The sequence below is a fragment of the Chelmon rostratus genome, chromosome 10 (assembly GCF_017976325.1).
Source record: "Chelmon rostratus isolate fCheRos1 chromosome 10, fCheRos1.pri, whole genome shotgun sequence".
NCBI lineage: Eukaryota > Metazoa > Chordata > Actinopteri > Chaetodontiformes > Chaetodontidae > Chelmon > Chelmon rostratus.
The window spans coordinates 23,899,673-23,924,631 of record NC_055667.1 but is presented as its reverse complement, the minus strand read 5'-3'; the positions used below and the strand labels follow the sequence as shown (position 1 = coordinate 23,924,631).

The window sequence follows — 24,959 nt, the reverse complement described above, 5'->3', positions numbered from 1 at the left end:
TCAGACAACAGCGTACGCTCAAATGATCTTCCCACAGGTACCCCGTCCCCCTGTGAACCCAACGAGTTCAAATGTAAAAACGGTCGCTGCGCCCTCAAGCTTTGGCGTTGTGACGGCGACAACGACTGTGAGGATAACTCAGATGAAACAGACTGCCGTAAGTCTCCATTTCTTTTTTCGAGTCCTCCTGTGAAGGAATAGGTCAACATTCTGAGAAATATGCTCATTTGCTTTCTTGCCGAGAGCTACACGAAAAGATCAATACCACTCTCATACCTATTAAATTTGAATCGGAATTGCCAGGAGACCGGTAACCTATCTTAGCGTAAAGACTGGAAGCAGGAGGAAACAGCTGCTTCCGACCAAGAAATAGCTCCTGCGCAGAACTCCCATAAAACCGCAACTTGTCAGGTGACATATGACGTGCTAATTAGTGAGTCCAGAGGTGCTGTGAGGTGGATTTTATTTCCTTTGGACAAAGCCAGAGGAGCCATCCCTGCTTCCAGTCTTTATGGCTTAGACCATTGACTGCCGGCTGTAGCTTCAGATTTAACGTACAGATGTGACAGTGGTGTTGATCTTTTCATGCAACTCCTGACCTCTACTGGTTGCTGCTGTTTGCGAGTGATTAAAAGCTGTGGTGTATTCAACAGCCACCAAGGGTCCTGGTGACAGATGTGCTCCTGAGCAGTTTGAATGCCTGAGCGATCGCACCTGCATCCCGGCAAGTTACCAGTGTGATGAAGAGCCAGACTGCCCCGACCGCTCTGATGAGTACGGCTGCAGTAAGTCTCACGCCAACAGCTGTCTGCAGCCCTCTGCTCCAACAATCTTTCCCTCCCACTCATGCTACATTTCACTCATTTTTTCCTACTTCTTGCACTCTCTCTATGCTTCTTTGACCCTCCTCAATAGTCACCCTTCGAGTTCCTTTGTACGCTGTGACTAATTTGCTGTGAACCAGGCTCTTTTCACACATGTGTAGACTGAGACACAGAGCTTTTTGTGAACCATCTATTCCTGAGAACTGAAAGGGAATTGTCCGTCCGTAGCAGAGAATTATGCTTCCTCTGACTTTCAGGCATTTATGAGCCTCGCTGGTTCGCCAAATTCCAGTCACATGCCAGGCTTTTTGTACATGTGCATTTATTATGTGGTCTTAAACAGTTCTCATCTTCTTGACACTTCGCAGCCCCTCCTTCTGTGACAAGCCCGCCAGAAGAGTCCATTCAGGCAGCCCGGGGGGCGACAGTGACGTTCACCTGTCAGGCTGTCGGAGTGCCAACACCCATCATCACCTGGAGACTCAACTGGGGGCACATTCCTGTCAGCGGCAGGTGGGTTTGATGAGAAATTCTCCGCCCACTGCTGACTTTTATTATCTGGACTATAATTAAGACTAACGTGCAGACTACACTAACTCATGCAGACGATATTACAGGTTTTTCAGGGTTTATGGAAAATGCTCCAAATTATTTCGAATGTGTTTAGAACTGATACGCTGTCAAAGATTGATTTTTGTTGACGCTGCTTTTGGAAAAACATGTGTTGCACTGCTCGGGCAAGCTGTCTCCAATTAAACATCTGCATCTGGTGAAAGCCAGTCTTGCTTAATTGATCAGCAGCCGACCATGAATGGCTGTGAATTTGTCTACTCTACACTTACACTTAACTTACATGATGATCGTTCTTCAAGGCCTCAGTATAACTATCAGCGGCCCTGCAAAATCAGTGTTTACATGCTAGTTCATAATTGTATTTAGACCTGTGATTTAAATGACTGAGATATTTGTGGTGTGCTCCAACTCCAGAAGTTGCTGTTTCAGGACGTTCACTCTGGGCGTAGTCTGCTGTGTGCGTGGTTTGCTGTGTGCGTGGTTGAGCAACAGCAGTTGAATTTCATGGATTTTTGTGTAACAATATTTCTGCAGATTTTTACAGAGTAGAGGGTTCAGTCTAAAATGCCATGGCTGACATGACTCTCCAATGAGTTTATTACTGTAGAAGTGATAATTTGGGCTGCAATTCTGCACTCACAGGATCTCAATGACCAGCGAGAACGGCCGCGGCACCCTGACCATTCGTGACGTGAAGGAGGCGGATCAGGGGGCGTACACCTGTGAGGCCATCAACGCTAAAGGCCTTGTGTTTGGTATCCCTGACGGTGTGCTAACTCTCACATCAAATCCAAATCCAGGTACTGATGCCTCACTTTCGCTGTGTGTGAAACATTACAACAAACTATAAATGAATGCTAGTTACAGTAAGAGTCAAATCTCTTTTCTTGATCCCTGTAGGCAACTGTCCTGATGGTCACTTCAGCTTGGAGGGCCGCTGCGTGTCCTGCTTCTGTGCTGGAATCACCAAAAACTGCAAAAGCACCGGACGCTACCGCAACCAGATCAGCCTCCGATTCACTGATGAGGAAGACTTCAAAGGTACTGACGCCATTGATCCGTATGAAACTGATTAGAGAGTAAACAGAGTAAAAGTTTGTGTAGTCCTAACATTAAGAGCAGGAATCAGCCTGAGTGTTTCTGTTGTTGTTATTTCCAGGCGTGAACGTCACCTACCCCTCCAGGCCAGGCACTCCTCCTCTCTCCTCCACTCAGCTCCTCATTAACCCTGAGATGGAGGAGTTCCAGCTCGTCGACCTGTCGCGCCGTTTCCTCAACCTGGACTCCTTCTGGACCTTGCCTCGCCAGTTCGTGGGCAACAAGGTAAAGAAAACTGGAAAATTATATACAGACTTAATTTTACTTAACCCATGATGACACAAATTCATTCAATCTTTACTTAGATTGACTCCTATGGAGGATCCTTGAAGTACAAAGTGCGGTACACGCTGGCCCGCGGTCTGACTGAAGTTGTGGAGAAGCCGGATGTGATGCTGGTCGGAAATGGACGCAGGCTTGTGTACCGCAGAGGCAGCAGCACCCCTGCCCGAGTGGTCAACCAGAAGGAGATCAAATTCACTGAAGTAGGTCTTTGGTTAAGGAAAATTCCCTTAGCAAAAACAAGTGCAGAATCCTGTGGTGAGTTTGTAACGATGACATATCGTTGTTTAAAAAAAAAAACTGCTTTTTATTGTTTTAGGATAACTGGCAGCACTCCAATGGCCGCCCTGTGAGCCGGGAGGAGCTGATGATGACGCTGGCCAACCTGGACAGCATCAGCATCCGCACCATCTACGACAACCACATGGTCAGCGTGGCGCTCAGTGACATTGTCATGGACACCACAACTGAGGAGTTCAGCACTCTGGGTCATGCAAAGACTGTCGAAGAGTGCAGGTAAGAATTCCAGCATGATACTGTGGGGTTAAGTGAGATCTTACAGAGATACTTACAAGCCGTCAGTCAGTAGCCAACAATCAAAGCAACCTGTTGGAACGTGTCCAGTTGCGTTTATTTAGAGTGAAAAATGCTGCACAGTAATACAGTAGCAGTCATATGTGTAATGACTGCTTTTGAAGGCTTTATTTTTTTTGTGGCCGTGCCTCAAAATGTATCATCCCAGCTTCAGTTACAGCCAGTGACCTTTGTTGCATGTCATTCCCTTCTCACTGTTATCTAATGGAAGCCAAAAATAAAAAGCAATGTGGCTTTTTGCTGTGCTTTAGTCAGCTGCTTTTTATTGACAACATCAGGAAAGTTTGTAATTTGACTCATCATAGTTGAAACTCTGCTTGATTATACCCACATTTATCGTTCCCAGATGTCCTCCTGGATATTCGGGCCTGTCCTGTGAGATGTGTTCGTCTGGGTTCGAGCGCGTCCCTGGTGGCTCCTATCTTGGCACCTGTGCCGGTTGTAACTGCAATGGACATGCCAGCGCTTGTGACCCGATAAGCGGACACTGTCTGGTAATAAGTAGATCCTTTTTGGCAAGATTAGCTGTCATGCAGTCATTTGTGATCAGCTGGAATTGGTGGATAATCTCTTCCTTATTGTAGAACACTGAAGAGTTTAGCTTGTTGATCATGACAGATGTTTGTCTGCTTTAAGGAAACACTCTTATTCTCTGTCTTGCCAAGAGTTTGTTGAGAAGATCAATACACTCTTGTGTATGCAAGCTAAGCATGACACTAGAGCCAGCAGGCTATTAGCTTAGTTTAGAATAAGGACTAAAAACACGGGGAAACAGCTCGTCTGGCTCTCCCCAAAAGTTAAAAAACTTGTTTTGACATTTCTGTTCATGTACGGATTAAACAGACAAGATAAAACATGTTAATGAGTTCAGCTGAGATATGCTGGTAGGCACATTTTTTTTCTCCCAGTATTCATGTATTTATGCTATGCTAAGACAAGCTAATCAACTCCTGGCTCCAGCTTCGGTACAGACAAGAACATGTTATTGATCTTCTTGTCTGATTCTCTGCAAGAAAGCGAATAAGTGTGTTTCTCAAAATGTCAGACATCTAAAAAACTCTTTTCAAAGAGAATAACCGTTGTGTTCTCCGTGCCACAGAGCTGCCAGCACAACACAGAGGGTCCTCAGTGTGACAAGTGTCGCTCAGGCTACTTTGGTGACCCGAGCCGAGGCCGCCCCGACGACTGCAAGCCCTGCCCCTGCCCATACCATGAGACCTCGCGCCGGTAAGGTCACGGACCCACGCGGACCACACACACAGATCTACAGTACAAATTCAGGCCGACACATACACACCCACATACCACACTCAGGGCATCAGTGGGACCAGAATGAGCTGTTTGGCAGTTTTTTTTAATTCCCAAAAGCTGAGCTCATGCAGATAGTTGAGCACCGGGTAATCCATTCGGCACGTCACTCATTAAACCACTGCTGTCATTTTTAATCTATGGCTTTTTCGTTGGGATCTGTAGGTTTTCTGACACCTGCTTCCTGGATGTCGATCAACAGCCGACATGTGACGCCTGCAGGCCCGGCTACACAGGAAGACGCTGTGAAAAGTGAGGAGGCTGATATCATCAACTGTGCCTTGAAGCTGCAGTTTAGATAGTTTGGAGAGTTTGGCAGCAATACAGTTTGGAAAAAAATGGGAGGGTAAGGAGGGTAAGGGTTTCCAGCAGAGCTTCACCTACTTCAAAGATGCGTGGAGAAAAAGTCTGGCGAGGTCAAAACTGCAGCAGCACTTAAAGTACAAATAAGACATCTTGATGAATGATGATTGTGACAAGCAGAACGAGCTGTAACAAATGCTTGTGGTAACGAGGTCATACCTCTTACGTTTTTGTTTTATTCCAGGTGTGCACCTGGTTACCAGGGTAACCCCCTCCTGCCTAATGGAAAATGCATTCCTAACCGTGAGTATGCCATCAACGATTGCGCCAGCATTTTTCTCATGTAAAGGAATCGACAGAAGCTGCGCATGGATTGTTTTACTTGTTGTACTCCTCAGTCATCCACGATATGACTACAAGGAGGTCTTGCCCCTGTGTAATGATTACCATAGGCTTTTTCCCCTGTTGTATGTGGTCATGGCTCAGGTATGCAGAATGGCTGGAACGCTCCCAGGTGCACTTTCCTTTCCTTTCCTTACACCATATGTTATCTTCTTTCCACGGCTCTCTCTCTGCAGAAAGCTCCAAGTGTGATAACAGAGGAGTCATCAGCTCCAGCAGCAGACCGTGCAGCTGCAAGGTAAACATGGCGTATGGTGAACTGCTGAGTGAAATATTAGGATTATAATGCAACCATTTAGCGTGCTCATTTGTGGTTTACGAGGCTGACGTGTCCTACTGTTTTATTTTCTTCTTCTGTGAAAGAAATGAGCTGAAGAGGCAGATGCATTACATATGTGCGTGTGTTTGTGTGTTTGTTTGTGTGTGTATGCGCAGAACAACGTGGCAGGCGCTCTGTGCGACGAGTGTAAGCCCGGCTTCTTCCACCTATCAGAGGCCAACCCCGAGGGCTGTCTGCGCTGTTTCTGCATGGGCGTCACCAAGCAGTGCGCCAGCTCCACTTGGAATCGAGATCAGGTCGGTTGCCAAGCGACTAATGGCGAAGGGAGGGCTGGATATATTTGGTATCAAGGTTTGACTCAGTGTTTGTGCAATTAAGCTGTATCAGCAAATCCTTTCAGATGCTATGTGAGCAACGTGGAAACAGTGATTGTGCTCACGTTGGATCACATGTACGGTAAGACCTGAGTTCACATCTCACTCAGACGGTTGTTTGTGCCTCTCAGGTGCGAGGAGGCGTGAACGGGCAGCTCTTCTCCCTCTCCAACAGCGCCAACACCAAAACTATCTCTGAAGGCATCTCCCAGAGGGGCTCCTCTGAAGTCGTGTACCGCTCCTTCTCCAGTGTCCCCAACGACATCTACTACTGGGTCCTGCCTGAGAGCTTCAGAGGAGATAAGGTGAGAGAAAAACAACAAAGAAGAGAGCAGGCTGCCCTCTCTGTCCCACTCAGTCATGCCGCAACATGTTCTCAAGTGAAAAGGCTGCACTTATCCACACAGCAAGCCTCCTTTGAACCTTTATCTTGAATTCACAGTCAAGCCCAACATGTGTGTCTTGTGACTTCCCCCACACTATCACAGGGGTGAAATACCTTTCCACTACTCACTTTTGTTGAGAAGAGCTTCTCCTTTCACCATGTTGCTACCAGGTGACGGCCTATGGCGGGGAGCTTCGCTACACAGTGCGCTTTGAGCCCTTTCAGCGCTCTCTGGTGATTGACGGTCAGCCAGATGTGGTTCTCCAGGGCAACGGCATCTTCCTGGAGCACTACTCGAAGACCAATGCGCTTCCACGTGTCCCTCAAACCTTCACTGTGACCTTCAGAGAGGTCTGTCTCATTGTTCAAAGGTTATCGTTCAGCTAAATCTGAACCCTCACACATGTTTGCAGGCTAACTTTTCTCTTTTCTCCATCCCTCTGCAGTCTGCGTGGCGTCGTGCAGATGGGCAGCCGTGCACCCGTGAACACCTGCTGATGGCTCTGGCTGACGTTACTGTCTTCATGATCAGGGCCACCTATGCCGACAACATGGCTGAGAGCAGGTATGTTAGGAGTTTGTCACTGCACAGCTCATTCATATAGCTTAAAATGAATCCAAGAACATTGCACTTTATGGTAAATATATTGTGTATTTTTAATTGTTTTTGCTAAATAGTATCTCGGACATCAAGATGGACATTGCCGTTCCTCAATCTACTGGTAACGAGCGTGCTCTGGAGGTGGAAGAGTGCACCTGCCCTCAAGGATACAGAGGACCTTCTTGCCAGGTACACATGCAGATATCAGAGAAGTAGTTTAGTTGAATTTCCGACAAGAAAATCTTAAATTAATGTCCACTTACAAGCTTTTTTGGAGCTTTTATCCACATCTCACAGTCTTCATCAGCAGATAGAGTCTGTTCAAACATCATGGAGATGGTTTATTTCGTTATCTCATGACCAATTGAGCCATTGCTATGACTGTGGGATTTGGTTGAAAGCTCAGAAGCTACTACTTCGAGGTTGTTGTTTTTTTTTTGTCAAGACCAAACTTTCATCCTCTAGATTTGTTTAATTTAGTTTTAATTAGAGAAGAGGAAGAAGTGTAAGGCACAGATATGCCTAAGCTTGTTAAGAATAGCACTGTAACTTTTCCATAACCGGCCTTGATCCCTGCCGCGGTGGAACAAAGAAATATTCCTTTTTGTCATCACTTGTCTCTCACCTGAGGTGTTTTTCCACGTCGTTGCAGGAGTGTGATGAAGGTTACACTCGGTCCAGCTCTGGCCTTTACCTGGGCACTTGTGAGAGGTGCGACTGCAACGGCCATGCCAGCAGCTGTGATCCAGAGACCGGCAGGTGTCTGGTAGGTTTTAGGCTACTCTTCTTCCCTCTCAGTTCTTTGCCAACGTTGAACCTGCTTTGATCTCTCCAGTGGAATGCACTAATGGTTTCTTGGCAAATCCCAACATGTGGAAACACTGTGTCAATTGCAAGCACTACATATTCAGCTGCTCCGTGGAACTCACCTCTTCTTTATTTGTGTATGTCGTGACCAAAAGCAATGTCTCCACAACACCGCCGGCCCAAGGTGTGAGCGCTGTGATACCGGTTTCTATGGAAACCCTGTAACGGGCGGTGCTCAGGCCTGCCAACCGTGCCCATGTCCTGGAACTGCTTCCAGCAACCAGTGAGTTCATGTCTGAAAGGTCTTTTCAGCTTGTGTCAGTTTTATTCAGTCAGTGTAGATTACTGTTAACAATTCTGATTAATGCTAGATTAGGCAAAGTAAACTGTGTGCAGCGCATGAGCTAATAAACTGCTTTACCGGAATGTCTCATAATATCCAGAGAACAAACTGTATATGAGTACTGCCAAAACTAGCTTTGTCATGATGGGTGCGCTTCTCTGTTTACACAGATTCTCCTCCACCTGCTATCTGGAGTCTGACGGACAGCCGACCTGCGATAACTGCCCCCCTGGATACACTGGCCGACGCTGTGAAAGGTAAGCCCTCCCTCTTTGTCTTTCTGCTTTTCCTTGTCTCCTTCCTTCCTCTCACGGTCCTCTGGACACTGCTCAGTGTTTGGGGTTACTGGGTGGGCCGGCAACAAGGTTAGCAGGGGCTGGCAGTAGCACCAAGTGGTTTCATTCACAGGAAAGGGATATAAGCATGTCTGCGATTCGCCTCTCTTGTTTTTTTCGCGGCAGTTGCGATTGAGCGGTGTCAGCCGAGGGATGGGAGAAGCAAATCAGTGCCACCCATTCTGATGTACTGGTGAAGTTTAGTACTGTGTCCTGTTTTTCCAGATCTGCTGGTGGATATTGTTTTCGTGGATTTGTTGATTTGAATATAAGGTCATTCCTGCTGTGGTAGAATAACGTGTCTTTCTTATAGGATAAGGGGCCTTTGGTGGAAGTGAGAATGTCATCACCCACATTTTTATTGTTCGTGGAAAATAAATTTACCAACAGAGACATAACAGTGCTGTATGTCCTGAGGAAACCTTTAGTTGGCTCTTACTTTTGCTTTCTTATGTCCTTTGCTCTACCTCCAAAAGCCTTCCCAGAAGTTGCTTTCTGCTTCAGCTTTGCGCTTTGCTGGTAATGAAATTTAAAGGTGTTGGTTCATGTGTTCTCTGTGCACAGACCAAATGTATTTCCTGGGTCTCTACGACATAAATGTAGATGTGGCATTTATGAGGACTCCTGTCTGGCTAATCAATCTTTGCCGCTCTGAGGGCAAAGATGATGAGGTGACTTGGGTGTAAGACGCAACACACAAATAATTTATTGTTTGAACGTCTCTACCTGCATCATGCCTGATTCTGCTGTTTTGACATTAAGAGAAGAGAAGCCGTCTGCGGACAGTTGTGGCGACCCCTTCCTGGAGAAGCCCATAGAAGGTCTCCTACCTGTGGGATGTGGAGCTGAAGCAGTTTTTAATTTCAGCTGGGAGAAAGAGATAGCACAGGATGGCAGTGGAGATGATGACGATGACACTGACACTGACAAGCTGGGGCCTACCCCCAACGGAACAATCGTCATCCCTACTAGGTCTTTACTGTCTACTGCAGCGCACCATCGCACCACCCGTTACACAACAACAGCTGGAGTGGGCATTGTCTCAATCACCCCCAACAGATCAGTGACCAGATTCCCACCACGCTTCACACCCAGCCCAGAAAGCAGACACTCCAGCTTCCAGCACCTGCTCCGGATTCACCTGAACACCTTTAACCAGCGCCTGAGCATGCTGGAAAGAAACACGCTTGATATGAAGGAGACCATTCACAGTATGGAAGACCAGCAGAGTCACCTCAGTTCTCAGCTGAAGGAGCTCATCACTATGCAGTCAGCTGGGGAGAAGAACAAGAAGGTTAGCGAGCTGGAGAAGAGCTACACAGACATGGAGGCCCGTCTGAACAGACTGGAGGGAAGGTTGGAGATCCTGATTGATGGCTTCACTGCGCTGGCTCAGGAGATGAATAAGATGAAACGTGCTAGACACGTTTCCCGTTCTCCCCAAGAAAAGAGGGCTCTGCCTTCGGTCGCCACAGTCCTCGCACTCCCATTGTACTCAACACCTCAGCCCCCAGTCAGAGTTACACCGACTGAAACACCTTTCACCAGTAGAGCCACAGTGCCCAAAAGCATACCAACCCCAGGCCTCCCTTCGAACAAACCCACTACTGCTCCTCAGAGAGAGAGAAAAATCAAGTCAGCAGCCACCACTGCATCAGTAAAAAACACTACACGGCTTCAATCAGTCACCAGGTCATCCAAAAGTCATGTTTCAACAAGGTCAGCAATCAAGTTGAAGACCACCCAGATTAAACCTAGGACTACATCAAAATCTGCATCTCAGGCTACAGTGAAGCCTAAAACAAAACGGCCAGAAGGTAGGAGGTCCACCGTGACAGCGAAACGAGTTTCACAGCCACGCGGAACAAAACCAAAGCAAGTTCAAAAAGAAGCAACAATCACTAAATTTCAACTGGAGCCACCATCTCACAAATCAAACCCTGCAAAGCCCGACAAGGTCAATGCAAAGGATTCTGTATTACCTGTCAAAAACAATGGACGTAACAAGGCTTTTAGATCAGATGAACCAGTTCTAAAAAAGGTTCAGAAAGGTGGAAAGACTTCAGAAGGCAATTCAAAGAGATTGTCAAAGCCAAACAAGGGTAACTCTAACCAAAATGAGAAGAAGGCGGACCACAACTCATTTAAGTTAGTCTCTCACAAAACAAAGAATTCCACAAGGAAGACAGTCACAACCACAAAAGCAACCAAGGCTACTACTGCAAAGAAGCCTAACACAACAGTAAGAAGGAAATCAACTCCACCTAAAACCAAGGCTACCACTGCAAAGAAAGTTTCTAAAAAACCCCAGCAGAAAAAGAAGGCAAACCCTAATTCTAGTGTTTTGGACCTACTGCAGCTTTTAAGCGGAGATCGCAAGCCTGCAAAGCCAAAAAGGAATCAAGCGGGTTCTCTTCATGTTGTCTTGGGAAGGCTGGCCATTCCTATCAAAATTATTCCTGATGACTAGCGAACAATGTGTTGTTTTTCATTATTTTATTTTTTATGTTATACGTCTAGGCTCTGATCCTGATATTTATGTCTGTTACTGCAACCACATCAATAGGACTTAATGAAGGGACTGATTTTATGACACTGTGTTATTTTAGAGGGACTCTGCAGATGTTAAATGCCATCCTGATGTGGTGTCATGATTTTGATATTAATGGCTTTAAGATATATTTTATTATTATCAATTATTGCACAAAATCCTGCTATGAAGAGAGAGCTTAGCATTAGTACCTCTTATTTGTATACATTCGCCCATTGTGTTGGCCACACTACCTCAAGTTTTACCCCCAACCATTTCATTATCAGTCATGCTTCCTGCATTCACATTTGCATGTCTGTAAAGGTGTTTTCAATGTGTTGTTGTGTGCTAAGTGTTTTAAATCAGAGAGCCCTATCGTGTTCAACATTTTGGGTTTTATTTTTTTAGATGTTAAAAAAATGTTAAATTTCAAGGATGAAGAACCAGTCATGACATTACAAACGAGTCTACTATCCTGCTAGTCGCTGTAGATGCTGCAATAATAACTAAAGCATCTGTATGAAAAAGTTGAAAGCGACAAACCAACATTCCGATCTTGTTATGTCAGTATCCTCCATGCTGATGGATTGTCATGGAATTTATTACAGACATTTATGGTCTCTGGAGGATGGATTATAATGATCTTGGTTATTCCTTTGCTCATTTCTCCAGTACTTTGGTTGATGACCAAACACCTTGGAACACTAATGGCAGTCCCATCAACCTCAGCTGTACTTTGTATTAAGTCCTAATTAGCAAATGTTAGTATGTTAACATCCTAAACTGTAATGGTAAACATGGTAAAAATGATACCTGCTAAACATCAGAATCAGTATTTAACATCACATAGCTGCTGGCATGGCTGTAGACTATTTCTGATGGATTAGGGAGCATGAACGTGCTCAGTAAATTTCATGGCATTCTGTTTGTTTGAAAAGTCGACATTAAAGACATATGGTAAACTCAACAAAAGGTCAATGGTTCACCAAAAGCAATAGGACTTAATCCTCTGACGACCAATAATGCCCACAGTAGATTGAATCAAAATCCAGCCTTTTGTTTTGTAAATCTTTTGTGGAAAGTTTTTTCTGCATAAATCTATTATGCCGTGTCAAATCTATTTACATCACCTGACACAAGCATTACGCTCTCAGAAAGCTCATGGTAAGTGGAAGTCTTCTATGGAGCATGAGCTTTTAGCAAATGGTACTTTACATTTTGATATTACTTGAGTAGCTGTTAATAAGAGACGGCCGGATGTGCCTGAAAAGAACTGGATTCATCTCCTGGAGACCATGAATATCAAGTAGTCACTTTCATGGCAATCTGCCCAGCAGTTGTAGGACCAAAGCATTGGATGCTTATCACCCAATATTTCCACAAGCAGCGTTGTGGTTTGGTCTATCACTGAAGAACTGTCTTATCATTAGCAGTTAGGGAAATGTTAGGAATGCATAGACCCAGTTTTCAAGATCTGTATCATTTTCAGGAGAAAGGTTTGAATTGTTTGTGAGATTATTTAGTTTAATTTGATTGTGATGTGAGACCACATTTTTGTCATGTGTATTTATCATGAGCTGTATGTCATTTCTTAATAGCCTTTAGCTATGAACATTTTTCCACATGGCCTCATCTCCTTTGATGTGTTTTCTATTTCCCAAACAACACTGACTTTAAGGACTGAGTTAACCACACTTTAGAAACTACTGTGCGTCTCAGGAGTTAGTTTGAATAGGCTTTCCCAAAGCAAGTTCATAGCATGGAAGTCCTCTTGTTGGCTGTTGACCTGCGGACCTGCCAGAGGACAGGTGAGGTAAGACTGACAGCAGCTGCCCTCAGGGCAGCCTGCACAGATCTGTGGTTGGATTAGCCTTTGCTCTGGTGGCAGTGGCGTTGTTTGCTTGGGTTGAAGGCGTTTTGCTTTGCTGTGTCACAATATCCGAAAATAACTTTCCTCCTTAGCAGCTTAGCATCTTCTGCAACTTATTACATCACCTGTGCTCACCTCTGCTTTACAGTTCTGTTTTTTTCAAGCTTTTATTTTAGGGTGGTATTTTTCTGATTTTCTGTTAATGTTCAAGTGTTCCTGTGCAAAGGTGTTCCTCAGTTTCAGCTGTATCACGCTCATATGAGAGATGGAATCAACATCTGAGACATGTTGAATGTTTTAGCAGCGGCCATGCTTCATCCATCTCCAGTGCAAGCAGTATTTCATGATCTTTTTTTCTCTGGGGAAACTGTTTGTATTCAATGCAAAAAGCTGGGTGCCTCTGATTTTTAGGTCATGTGAACGTGAGACTAATGCTTAGTGTGTGTATGTGTACTTACTGGATGGAATAACAAAATTGTTCGTATGTTCCTTGTCTGAATGACTCAGTCCTTTGTTCGTGGTTGACGTCTGCCTTGGGTCAAGAAGACTCCCAAAAGGACACGATTCATCAAATGTATCACCTCTTGCAGGCTTCCCAGCTTCCTGCCTCATTGTGCTTTGAGTTAAATCTTGTATCCTCCTTGACTGGAAATATTTATTCAAACACATTGTCTATTTTTGTTTCAGATGTGCTGCAGGATACACTGGCAACCCACTGATTGGACAGAGATGCAGTGTTGGCGGCAATGAAGTCAACGGTACAGGCTGTATTTTGATTCAGGAACATGACAGATATTGTTCTATCTTCTAGCTTTAATTAACAAAACTTGCAAAAATTCCTTTAACGTCATTATTGCAGATTTGAATTAGTGTAGGCACTTATTGTAACTATCTTCTCTACTGCCCTATTACAGGTAACTGCTATAACTGTGACCAAAGAGGAAGTGAAGGCTGCAATGGTGGTGCATGCCGCTGCAAGGTGGTCAAACGAAGACGCTTGCATTTAGCAGACTAGAATGGACTCATTCCGTTGTGTCTCATTTCCTTGATCCTGTGTTGCAGATGAACGTTGAAGGTCCATCTTGCTCCAGCTGCAAGTCTGGAACCTTCCATCTCAGCCCGGAAAACAAAGATGGCTGCCTGTCCTGTTTCTGTATGGGCGTCACTCAGCAGTGCTCCAGCTCTACCTACTACAGAGACCTGGTAAGGCCTTTTCGTGGTACAGCTACAGTGCAACGGCTCATATTTCAAGAAGAGGCCATTTAAACCTCTGAACAGCCGAACCAAGTTTGCCCTGAACAAAGCAGCCTGGCCATAAAGATCATATCAACAAGAGAGTTAAACATTTACTTCAGAGAGAGAAGATGTGTGTGGTCTAAATTTAAGGAAGTCTAAATTCACCCTCATCACTGCAGTTTTGAGATCATATCTATCAGTGATGTTGGCCAAAGATTGACTGATATTCCCCGCTCTTTCCTGCTAAGTGAATAACTGCAAGGATACCTTTTGACATCTCTATGATTTCTGTATGGTCACATATAAGCCTTACACATGCAAATAAAAAAAGCTTAATGGGTTGGGAAGCAATACTCTTAAGTGCTGTGGTCTACTGTACCAGCATAGCAGTGTAGTCGAACTCTAGACAGGTAGAGTATCAAGAAACAGTGAAAGTTATAGCATATTTAAACTATTGGATAGTCACTTCCTAAATGTTAAAAGTACATGTGTGTAAAGTTTATGTTTTGGAGTTGATACATCATCTACTCTTGAACTTAATTCATCCCTGAGGGTCAAGACAAGTTCAACAACCAAAGTCTAGTTTGTTTTCTCAGCTTTCTCATAAACTGATGTTGCGTATTTCCCTGAAAGGCAGTTGGCAAAGTCCGATCACCATCAAAATTCTTGTTTTTTTTCTATTCTTGTTCGTCTACCGGAGCTTGATTTGATTGCATTTTCAAATGTGTGCATGCAGGTGTCCTCAGTCTTTTCTCCAGGGAACTTCCAGGGATTCGCTCTGGTGAACCGTCAACGCACCAACCGCATCTCCACTGGTTTCACTGTGGAGGTTTCCACTGAAGGCACTCAGCTGTCCTACAGCAACTTTGACTACCTGGGACAGGAGCCTCATTACTGGCAGCTCCCAGGGGTCTACCAGGGAGACAAGGTCAGTATTAAAGCACACACACAGTCACTAAGTCAGTGGAAGAAGCCCAAGGAAGACCATGAACCCCTTGATGATGTATATAAGGGGCAGAGCTGCACTCATCAGAAACTTGTAGAGCACTCTTATTCTATTGCTGCTTCCTCAGACCTCAGCCAGTCTTTCCTTTCAAGCGGATTGCTTTTTCATTCTGTTTCTTCAGCTTTCTTTGCCTCTGTTGCTACATTTAGCTTTATCCTCTTAAATGTGTGTGTTTACACAGTTAAAGTAGTGTCCACAGATTCACAGGTGCAGTCAGTGATTCTAATCCAGTACACTTGTCAGATTCAGGGAATATCTTCTCCCGGTCCGCTAACTGTCAGTTCTGTGTACGCGTTGAATATAAATCCGGTGTTTGTGCACAGTCCTGGCCCCTTAAATGGAAAACAAAGTGGCTCGGGTAAAAAACCACACAACACTATTCCAGTCAATCAGCAACAGCGGAACCAGTTGCACTTCGACCTCTTCCTCCTCCTCTGCTTCTGCAGGCTAACCTCCCTCTTCCATGTCATTGCCCACGAGGAATGGCGTTACACCATGATAGCAATGAAACGTAAATAACATCGAGTTCGTATAAAGATATTTTACTTGCTACAGCAGACCTCACATTCTTTGCATTTTGAATTACACGTCTTCGCCTCAGTAGCCTAACTCATTGAGGCTTTTGGGAAATGCGCAGCCATGAATTTGGGGGGGTGGCGCTTCTGAAAGTGCACTGAAGGGATGTGTGTATTTATTTGGCTGCTGAGTTCAGATATTAACAATATTTCTGCAGAATCGCTGACTCCATCTTTAATGGCCCCCAGTGTTGACTTACATAACATCCATTTTTTTGTGTTTGCCCCTCCACTCTCTATAGAAAGATTCTTTCTTTGCTCGCATGAAACGAGCAGAGCAGGTACGGTAACGCCAGTCAGTGGTTGTCATGTCGTGACTGTAGTTTGAAGTCCAGTGTTGTCTGGCATGCGTGAAATAACTGTTGATGTGGCATTTTGTGATACACTGAATTGTACTTTTTATGTGGTGCATATTCATAAATTATGGATAACCGTTATATTTTATGGTTTTAATAGTCTCTTGATGTTTACTGAATTATTTATTAGAAGCATGGTATTTTACAGCAGTGTATGCAGCTGTTGGCAGCCACTAAGTGTCTCTGTAGGTTTGACCACTTACATCGCAGTGCATATTGCACGCAGACATTGCCTTCTGCTCCACATCACATGAGCCATGTCAATGGATGGATCATTAATGGTCCATTAAAGAGCTTCATACAGTTTAACTTTGCTCGAATAACACTGCCATAACACTCCCAAATACCATCAGCTCAGTGGTAAGGAAAGTGATCAAAGAGCTTGCTTTATCCACATCAATAGAGTGACTCGCACTTGTCAGAGGAGCTGCTAAGGAAGGATGCTTCCATTTGGAACCTATTGGCCTCTGAACGGAAAGGCGCCCACAGATCCAAAAGAGCTAGCCAGGTATTGGGTATGAACGGCGCCGTAGATTGTCGTAGTGAAGGCAACACTCACACGTCTAACGAGAGTCCTTGATGCACAGTGTTTCTGTCGTTATAAGCTAACACACAGTTTGTGGACATCTATGGAGATAAATCCACTTGGTCCATAGATGTAGCAGCATGGAGAATCACCTCAGTTTGATGAAGATTGACTGAGCAGGAGCATGTTGTCAGACTCTGCGTGTGCATGTGTGTGAATCACAAAGAGTTCTGAGTTGGTATGAAAAGTCTGCGAAAAGTTTCTCGGAAGGAGAAGAAGTTGTTGATTCATGTGTTTTATCTGTGTGATCCGACCGCTGGGACTGAGAGCAATCCACCAGAGCCTTGTCGTGCAGCACATCCAAGCATCATAGACTAAAAAGCATGACTCAGCATGTTCACCTTCTTACAGTGGCGTACGTCAGAGCACATTGTGGAAGAACTAAATTCTAAACCCCGCCTCTGCCTTTTTCACTGTTCCCATGGTTACGTATCTCCTGTATCTCCGGTACCCCACTTTTCCGCCTCCCCAGGGTGATGTCAGACAGCTGGATGATGAGGTCTGGGCACTCCTGTCTAACTTCTCCAATGGAAGAGCTGGTTCCCCTCCGTTCTTTCCCTCCAAATCCTTCTCCTCTTTCTCTTCCTCTTCTTCTTCCTCTTCTTCTTCCTCTTCTTCTTCTCGGGTCCCAACTTCCTCTTCCTCCTCTCGATGGTCTTTGCGCAACCTGAGCCCCCCCTCTCCTCCGTCTGGTATCTCCTCTTCAGTTAGACCAACCAGACCCCAACCCTATTCCCCAGGCCACGCTCCTCGTCTGCAGGTACACTCGGTCAGAGATCACAAGAAGTTTACAAGCCTTTTTTTTTCTCTTTCTTGGTCATGTTGGTGACTTCTTGTATTTCTCTTTGGGGTCTGGCCCTGATCAACAGAGCAAGAACACAGTGAGCAAGACTTCCTCTAGTGCCTCTGGGGATAGCGGCAAGGTAGACAGTGGCATGACTGACTGGCTGACCTCGTATCACATACTCATAGGAAAGTGTAATGCTGTCTTAGACAGTGAAGCTTTAAAAGTTAATTAACAACCACTTGTCCTGAGTTTGTCTAGGGCAGTTAATGTGTAGTTCAGAAACTTGTAACAGCACCTAACAGATTAAATTATGATGTACTGAAGTAGTGCAGAGTATACTTATACTTAAAGTTTATTGCTACCAAAGAACGGATAATTCACACAATTCCACTGATTGACTGGGTGGTATTTTCCACTGTTAAGCAAACAGCTCCCACTCACTGCTGCCACTGTAATTGTCCACTTGAGAGAAACACTGGTTTTACAATAGTCTGTGATTATACTGTTGTTTGGTTTAAAGCAGCCTCTTACTGAGGCGCTGTCATTTTTGGACAGTGGAGGTTGTTTTAGTTGTCAGACAAGGCACAGTGCGACTTCTATGCTGTTATCAAACTGTCAGCGGAGCCTTTAGGCGCAGTCCTTCCAGAGAGCGTGTAGTTAAAGGAGTTTAGCTGTATGTCACACATATGTCCAGAGATTCTTGTAGGGCTTTACTCGTTGGCATGCTCGCCTGCTTGTCCTGCTTCTCTGCCTGCTTATGATTTAGTCTCGCTGCCTCTCTCTCCATCTGTGGCTTATTTTCTTATGCCTCTCCTTCCTCCTCTGCCTCTCAGTACGCTCTGGTCTACAAAGGTTTCAGCTTGCACCAGGACGATCTGCTCTACTGGCAGCTCCCAGCGCAGTTCACAGGGGATAAGGTAACTGTGAGAACTCTGGAGTGACGCCCCCTCCTGATCTCTGGTCAACCCTTCAAGGTCAAGGAAGCTAAAGCACCTTTAGTATCCTCCAGCCTCCCCACTGACCCTCAGTCCTTCTCTATCCAGTCCACCACGTGACCACACTCCCTATTCCCATTTAAGTTTGTCCCAGCTCTTGACTTTTTGTCCTACATTCCTTCTCTTGCCATGTTATCATGACACATGTAAGTGTTTTTGCTCATATCTCTTAAATACAGTTAGAAGTCACTCACAAGCAAACAATAAAAAAAAAAAGAATGGTTAAAATCGAAGCAGATATCCCAACTTTGGGAAAACTCTGAACACTGTGCACCCTACAACTCCCATGATGCAGCTGGATAACATAGTTCATTAGAACCCCCCTGCCTTTTAAATGCACATTTCTTTCAAACCCCACACCCTTGGCTTGTAATGCAGGCTTTATGTTAAAAATTTAAACCTCAACCCATGCTCAGACAACCCTGATGACATCACTATGATGTCATTGGGGTAATTCCATTTAGACTTCCTCCAGAGCCACAGAGGACATTATACAACTGTCTTGACAGGCTGAGTGGTATTCCCCATTACGAGTAATCTAAATCCTGCTAACATGGCAGCTATCACATGTTAAAGAAAAGTTCCCTCACATCCTTCTCCTGCATTGGATTTGATGCAGCTGCACTGTGTTGCCATCTAACCATCTGGTTTTGATATTTTGCAGCACTGTTTCACCTGGCAAAACATCTAAAGCCTCTTCCTTATGAACCATGTTCTAGGTGGGTTCTTACGGCGGGAAGCTTAAATACACCATTTCCTATGTGGCTGGCCCAAGAGGAACACTGCTTGATGATGGCGACATCCAGATTATTGTGAGTACGACCTTGTTGTTGTTGTTGATTCACCGATTTCTCCCATGGTTACATGCATTTGCAGCTTTTGCTCACCCGGCAGCATTGTCCCTGTAGGGTAACGACATCACTCTGGTGGCTCGTCAGCCCTGGGAGAGGAGGCAGCAGGGCGGCAGAGAGACTCACCAGTTTGAGGTTGTCTTCAAAGAGGTGAGTGGCACTGTGTCACGTGGTGAACAGTGATCAGCAAACATCCGGCCTGGTGATGTGATGATGTTTTTAAATTCATCAATGAGCTCTCATTTTGTTTCTCAGGAATACTGGCGTCGTCCTGATGGCATGCCCGCCACCCGAGAGCACCTGATGATGGTCTTGGCTGATCTGGATGACATCCTGATTCGAGCATCCTACTCCACAGAGATGCGGTCCTCCAGCATCTTTGATATCAACATGGAGGTTGCGGTACCTAACTACAGCGGCTTGGCACAGGCCCTCGAGGTGGAGCAGTGCCGCTGCCCACCTGGATACCAGGGACTCTCTTGCCAGGTAACAATTCACGCTAATTGAATTCCTCTGAAGTTTTTGGAATTGTTGACTGGAATCAGTGCAGACTGAAGGTAATTGATGTGTCATTGTCTAAAACGTAATGTCTCTTTAAGGACTGTGCACCTGGATATACTCGCACAGGAGGAGGTTTATACCTTGGCCACTGTGAGCTCTGTGAATGCAACGGCCACTCTGACTCCTGCCACCCTGAGACTGGCATCTGCACGGTATGAAGCACTAAACTGATACTGGTCTTATTGTGGCCGTATTATAGCACCCTAACGAGATGGACAGATCTCTAAACACGATATGTTTCTCCTTCCAGAGCTGCCTTCATAACACTCAGGGGGAGCTCTGTGAGCAGTGCGCTCCCGGCTTCTTCGGTGACCCCACTGTTGGCACTCCAGAGGACTGCCAGCCCTGCGCCTGCCCTCACACTGACCCAGACAACCAGTGAGTCCTGGCACAGATACCAAGACCTCACATTCCACCTCCATTTATAGCTCAAGACGACTCTGCGTCCGACTTGCTTGCTCTTGTTTACAGCAGATTCTACTGTCATGCAAAATCTGCACTTTGATTCATTTCCATTATTAACCCGTTTCCTGCCGATAACATGACATCTTCCTCGTTGCTTCATTTGAACACATCAGGATTTTGTGCTCGTGAAAAGTTGCGGTATATTGAATCTGTCGTTAAAATGTTCCATATAGTTACTTTCAGTGCAAATCCACTAGTTTTTTAATATTTTAATTCTTTTGCCGTACTCTGCCATGCTTGAACGCATGCATGAAATTGCCTTAGAAATATTTTTCTAGTCGCAGCAAAAGATGAATGTGATTTTAAATTACTTGTTAGGTTCGACTGATAATGAATCTTGTTTCTGCACTAAAAGCTTATGGTCTCTGTGTGTAACTGTTATAACAGGTTCTCCCCCACCTGTGAGAGCCTTGGAAATGGAGGCTACCAGTGCACTGCCTGTCAGCCAGGGTACACTGGCCAGTACTGTGAACGGTAAGATAGCCCAACGTGCTCTCCTGATGCGGGTCGAAACACTTACTGAAATTATCTCGAGCGGTCCATTTTGATGAATTGCAGTAGAGGCCAGAACTGCAGTTTTCACTAGTTCACAAGTGTCCGACTCAGGAAATAAGCTGTTGACTGCAAGAAGTGGAATCTCAGTAAGGTGAAATATCTTTCATAGTATTTCACGTTTTTTCTTTCACAAGCTTTTTCTTTTTCTGAATAATCTTAATGAGATATTACATCTTCTTACTGAGATTTTATTACTGGTTCTGAGTAACTTAATGCTTGAAACTAGCATTTCCAGCGTCATAAAGCTGTTTGATCAACACTGGCAAGTACAAAAGTGCTTTGTTAAAGTGAGAATGTCTTTGCATCCGGACAAATATACTTGTTTTCAGTCTGACTGCTCTACATTTTATATAACTGTGTTCTTTAAGACTAGATGTTTTCACTTGTTTTAAAAAACCTTGGAAAGTGCAATTTTCCTGTTCTGTTGGAAGATAATTTTGCTTATTTTAAGTAATGGCTCCCCCGTGTCATCGCTTTTTTCCTTGTTTTTGAGCTGGATAAAACACTGTCTTATCTCTGGGGTTAAGTTGTGTTTCTATGTGTGTTCCTGCCATCATCAGTTGTGCTCCTGGATATGTTGGCAACCCTCAGGAGAGAGAGAAGTGTCGTCCATACGATGGTAAGGCTCCATTTGGCTTTAGGAATATGACTGAACGGTGCCGTGTTCATGATAGAAAATATGAAAAATGCCAAGGTTCTTCAGAGAAAAAGTTCTTGTGCTTAAAATATTTACTTACTACAAATAATTAAGTTTGGCCTGAAGTTGAACATCGAATGACAGACATGGTCCTGCAAAATGAAGGCAGGCCTATTACAGGTGTACAGTAAACAAAGAGAAGCATGCAAGGCAGAAAACACCAGAGCCATTTCAGCTCCAGCTAAAATCCAGCTAAATAACAATGCAGTTTAATGAAGATTACAAGCAGCAAATCCAGAGATGCAGTCTGCCAGTAAGTGTTCCAGTCAGCCAGCAGAGACTCCCTGTAAGGCCACAACTTGGCATTTTTACACTGCAGTTTTTGCTCAGATTAAACAAACAAAATGTAACGTGTTAATTACTGAGCTTTAGAGGTGCTGGTAGTCGGATTTTGTTTCCCTCTAACAGAGCCAGGCTTGCTTTTTGTTTCAAGCATTCATGCTAAGCTAAGTAAACTAAGTCAACTAACCGTAGCCTCATATTTAACCAAAAGATATCAGATTGGTTGTTTTTTTTTGTAACCAGGAAAGAAAGCAAATAAGCATATTTCTAGCTATTACTTTAAACCCCCTGACCACATTCGGCTAAACACAGTGGTCACCGGTGGATGGTGTCCACCCAGTTTTGCTTTGTGAGACAGAAAAAAGTGTAAGCTCTCTTTGTGAAATACCTCTTCGATTCCATCTGTTTTGATATTCTCCTGATCAGTTTGTTATGACCTTTGCGCTTTGCAGCTGCAGCCTCCCTGGTGGTGAAGGTTTATCCAGAGAGGGTCCTGGCATCCCAGGGTGGCCCTGTCACTCTCCGGTGTCAGGTGTCTGGTAGTCCTCCACACTATTTCTACTGGTCCAGAGAGGACGGACGACCCATCTCCAGCAGCGCTGACAGACGCAGACAAGGCACGGCTTCACTTCAGCCGCATATTAAAGCATGTTTGATGTTCGGATTTAACTGATCTGAATACATAACTTGCGTATAATTGATATCCACATGTGATGACATGTTATACAACGTGTTTGTGCAGGCGCAGAGCTGTACTTCCCCAACGTCCAGCCGAGTGACGCCGGCATCTACGTCTGTACCTGCAGAGACCAGCGCAGCACCAACAGAAGCCGTGCTGAAATTGTTGTCACAAGTGTGTATGGTCTCACTGCCAAATTAGCAAATAGGTTTTTCCCTCATTAAACTTCTTGCAGCACACTAAATGCTGTAGATACCGTCTGTGGTTGCCCACATGGATTTACTTATGCATGGATTATGTAAGACCTCATTCTTCGGTTGGCTGACTGTGGTGTGGTGCATTCACGATATTAGGCTTTTCTGTGTGTTGACCTGTTTGCTTTCACCATAATCTGACCATCTCTGCATTTCACCAGATGTCCAATCCAAACCCATTGAGGTCACAGTTGAGGAGCCCAAAGCCCAGACTGTCCGGGTGGGGTCTACCGTCAGCTTCATCTGCACTGCGAAGAGCAAGGTAACACTGGTCGATGATCATCGTTATTTTACTTTCTCGTTTATTTCAGAATATTTGTACCTGTATAGGAATAGTTCAACATTTTGCGAGTACTCGTATTCACTCTTACATCTGTCTGTTAGATTTGAAGCAACTGGTTAGCTTAGCTTAGCATGAAGACTGGAAACGGGGGGAAACAGCTAGCCTTGCAGGCTATTGACAGCCTAAAACTGGTGCATATTTGCCACTGTTCTGTGAGCAGACACAACAGAACGGTTGTATTTGGTCTGCAACCCAACAGCAGCTCCCATGTTTGAGATTGCATGCATTATGACTTGTGTGTATCTGCTCACCCCTCCACAGTCACCAGCCTACACCCTGGTGTGGACCCGGATGGGTAACGGGAAACTGCCCAACAGGGCCATGGACTTCAACGGCATCCTGACAATTCAGAACGTCCAGCCCGAGGATGCAGGCGTCTACGTCTGCACGGGCTCCAACATGTTTGCCATGGACGAGGGCAATGCCATCCTCTACGTGCCAGGTTCGTGATCCTCGGCACCGCATTCCGCTACCCATCACCCCCTGCTACCCTACCAGCTCTGGCTAGTTTCCCTCCCCCTACACTTGAGTCCACCCCCGCCTTCAGCTTGCAGTGGTGCATGCTTCTCTGTTTTACTGCATTTTCTCATCATGCACCGTAAACACTCAGCTCCGGGTTAACAGCATAACAAGCTTGCAGTTCTAACTCACAATGCTTTTGCCCTCTGCTCTCAGAGAAGCCATGTCTTGTTACTATGCAATCCAGCTCTTCCTAACTCACTGTCTTGTACGTCTCTGATCATCTGGACTTTAGATGAAGAAATACAGCTTGTGGGTCAAGTATGCAGTTTAAGGTTTAACTAATGGGCATTCAAAGTCATGACACCTCCACTACATTTAGGCCAAAAGAGCGCTCTTTGTTGCTGTAAATTTTTTTTATTTCCTCTTGTTTATTTCTTTTCCCACGTGGGTTGAATTAATCGGTGGTGGTTTGTTTGCTTCTCGATCACTGGTGCAGTTGCTGGTTTCTGCTGTTAGAGGTTTCACAAGCAGGGTGCTGGATTCTGGTGTCTTTAACTTTGGGCTCCCGGGGCCCCCATCCCGCCTGAGCTGTAGTGCATAATGATGAGAAGGAATGTGGATGCCACGATTGGTGCTTAGTGACTCTGCGACTGACATTCAAAGAGGACTTCAGTGTGTCTGGAAGAGAGGAGAAGTAGGAAGACCCCCCACTCCCCCTGATTTTGTGTTGGTCCACTCCATGCAGTATTCCCTCCTATCTGCTGTTTAACTGTCCGGATCTTCCTGATGATGAATGTCAATGAAAAAAACGGTGCTATCAGCCATGCAGTCAGTTAAACCTGTCACTGAATTCACTTCCTAAATGTGCTGTAAAATCCCTTCTTCATTCCTGTCGTCTCGTCTCGGTCCTGTTTGTGTCACATTTAGTTGGTAAAAAAATTCAAGATCTGGCCTGAAATGCAGAAGAAAAAGCGAGAATTTTTTTTTTTTTTTTAATCCTAATTTTGTCAATAATAATCTACAATTGTATATTATGGTCTTTTTCTTTACATCCTGTCAATGTTGGCACATTTTCTTTTTTTTTGATTGACTGAAATATGTTATCCTGAAATGTTTCTATGAAATCAGATATATCAGAAATGTTAGAATTTCTTTTCTTTTTGGTAATTTTTTTTTTTCCAAGGGAATTGGCCATGTGAATGCAATTACTTTGCATGATGTGTGTTTACATTTAGGCAATTTCAAGTGTTTTTGTAAGAAAATATTTTTATATATATATCTCTGAGAACATCTTACACCTCAACAATCACAGGCCGCATTTAAAACCCTTTGTTAACCCTTAATTACTTCACAATGGCTG

At 44.7% G+C, this 24,959-nt stretch overlaps 1 protein-coding gene across 5 annotated transcripts in view; it reads left to right on the top strand.

Moving 5' to 3' along the window:
- The window catches only part of hspg2 (heparan sulfate proteoglycan 2), a 94,401-nt gene that overhangs the window by 43,839 nt on the left and 25,603 nt on the right, over positions 1-24,959 (top strand). For all 5 annotated transcript variants that reach the window (XM_041946741.1, XM_041946738.1, XM_041946740.1 and 2 more), the window contains exons 9-44: positions 38-157; positions 654-785; positions 1,193-1,337; positions 2,040-2,197; positions 2,298-2,438; positions 2,557-2,720; positions 2,801-2,980; positions 3,097-3,293; positions 3,718-3,865; positions 4,471-4,598; positions 4,845-4,931; positions 5,227-5,285; positions 5,561-5,622; positions 5,820-5,960; positions 6,170-6,343; positions 6,595-6,774; positions 6,870-6,988; positions 7,102-7,213; positions 7,677-7,790; positions 7,987-8,114; positions 8,345-8,431; positions 13,597-13,667; positions 13,824-13,888; positions 13,972-14,112; positions 14,882-15,073; positions 19,170-19,262; positions 19,359-19,451; positions 19,557-19,787; positions 19,901-20,014; positions 20,113-20,240; positions 20,715-20,801; positions 21,443-21,501; positions 22,314-22,478; positions 22,604-22,714; positions 22,956-23,056; positions 23,399-23,579. In XM_041946741.1, the coding sequence (XP_041802675.1) occupies positions 38-157; positions 654-785; positions 1,193-1,337; positions 2,040-2,197; positions 2,298-2,438; positions 2,557-2,720; positions 2,801-2,980; positions 3,097-3,293; positions 3,718-3,865; positions 4,471-4,598; positions 4,845-4,931; positions 5,227-5,285; positions 5,561-5,622; positions 5,820-5,960; positions 6,170-6,343; positions 6,595-6,774; positions 6,870-6,988; positions 7,102-7,213; positions 7,677-7,790; positions 7,987-8,114; positions 8,345-8,431; positions 13,597-13,667; positions 13,824-13,888; positions 13,972-14,112; positions 14,882-15,073; positions 19,170-19,262; positions 19,359-19,451; positions 19,557-19,787; positions 19,901-20,014; positions 20,113-20,240; positions 20,715-20,801; positions 21,443-21,501; positions 22,314-22,478; positions 22,604-22,714; positions 22,956-23,056; positions 23,399-23,579 (4,608 nt within the window). The remainder of the gene's footprint in view (positions 1-37; positions 158-653; positions 786-1,192; positions 1,338-2,039; positions 2,198-2,297; positions 2,439-2,556; positions 2,721-2,800; positions 2,981-3,096; positions 3,294-3,717; positions 3,866-4,470; positions 4,599-4,844; positions 4,932-5,226; positions 5,286-5,560; positions 5,623-5,819; positions 5,961-6,169; positions 6,344-6,594; positions 6,775-6,869; positions 6,989-7,101; positions 7,214-7,676; positions 7,791-7,986; positions 8,115-8,344; positions 8,432-13,596; positions 13,668-13,823; positions 13,889-13,971; positions 14,113-14,881; positions 15,074-19,169; positions 19,263-19,358; positions 19,452-19,556; positions 19,788-19,900; positions 20,015-20,112; positions 20,241-20,714; positions 20,802-21,442; positions 21,502-22,313; positions 22,479-22,603; positions 22,715-22,955; positions 23,057-23,398; positions 23,580-24,959) is intronic.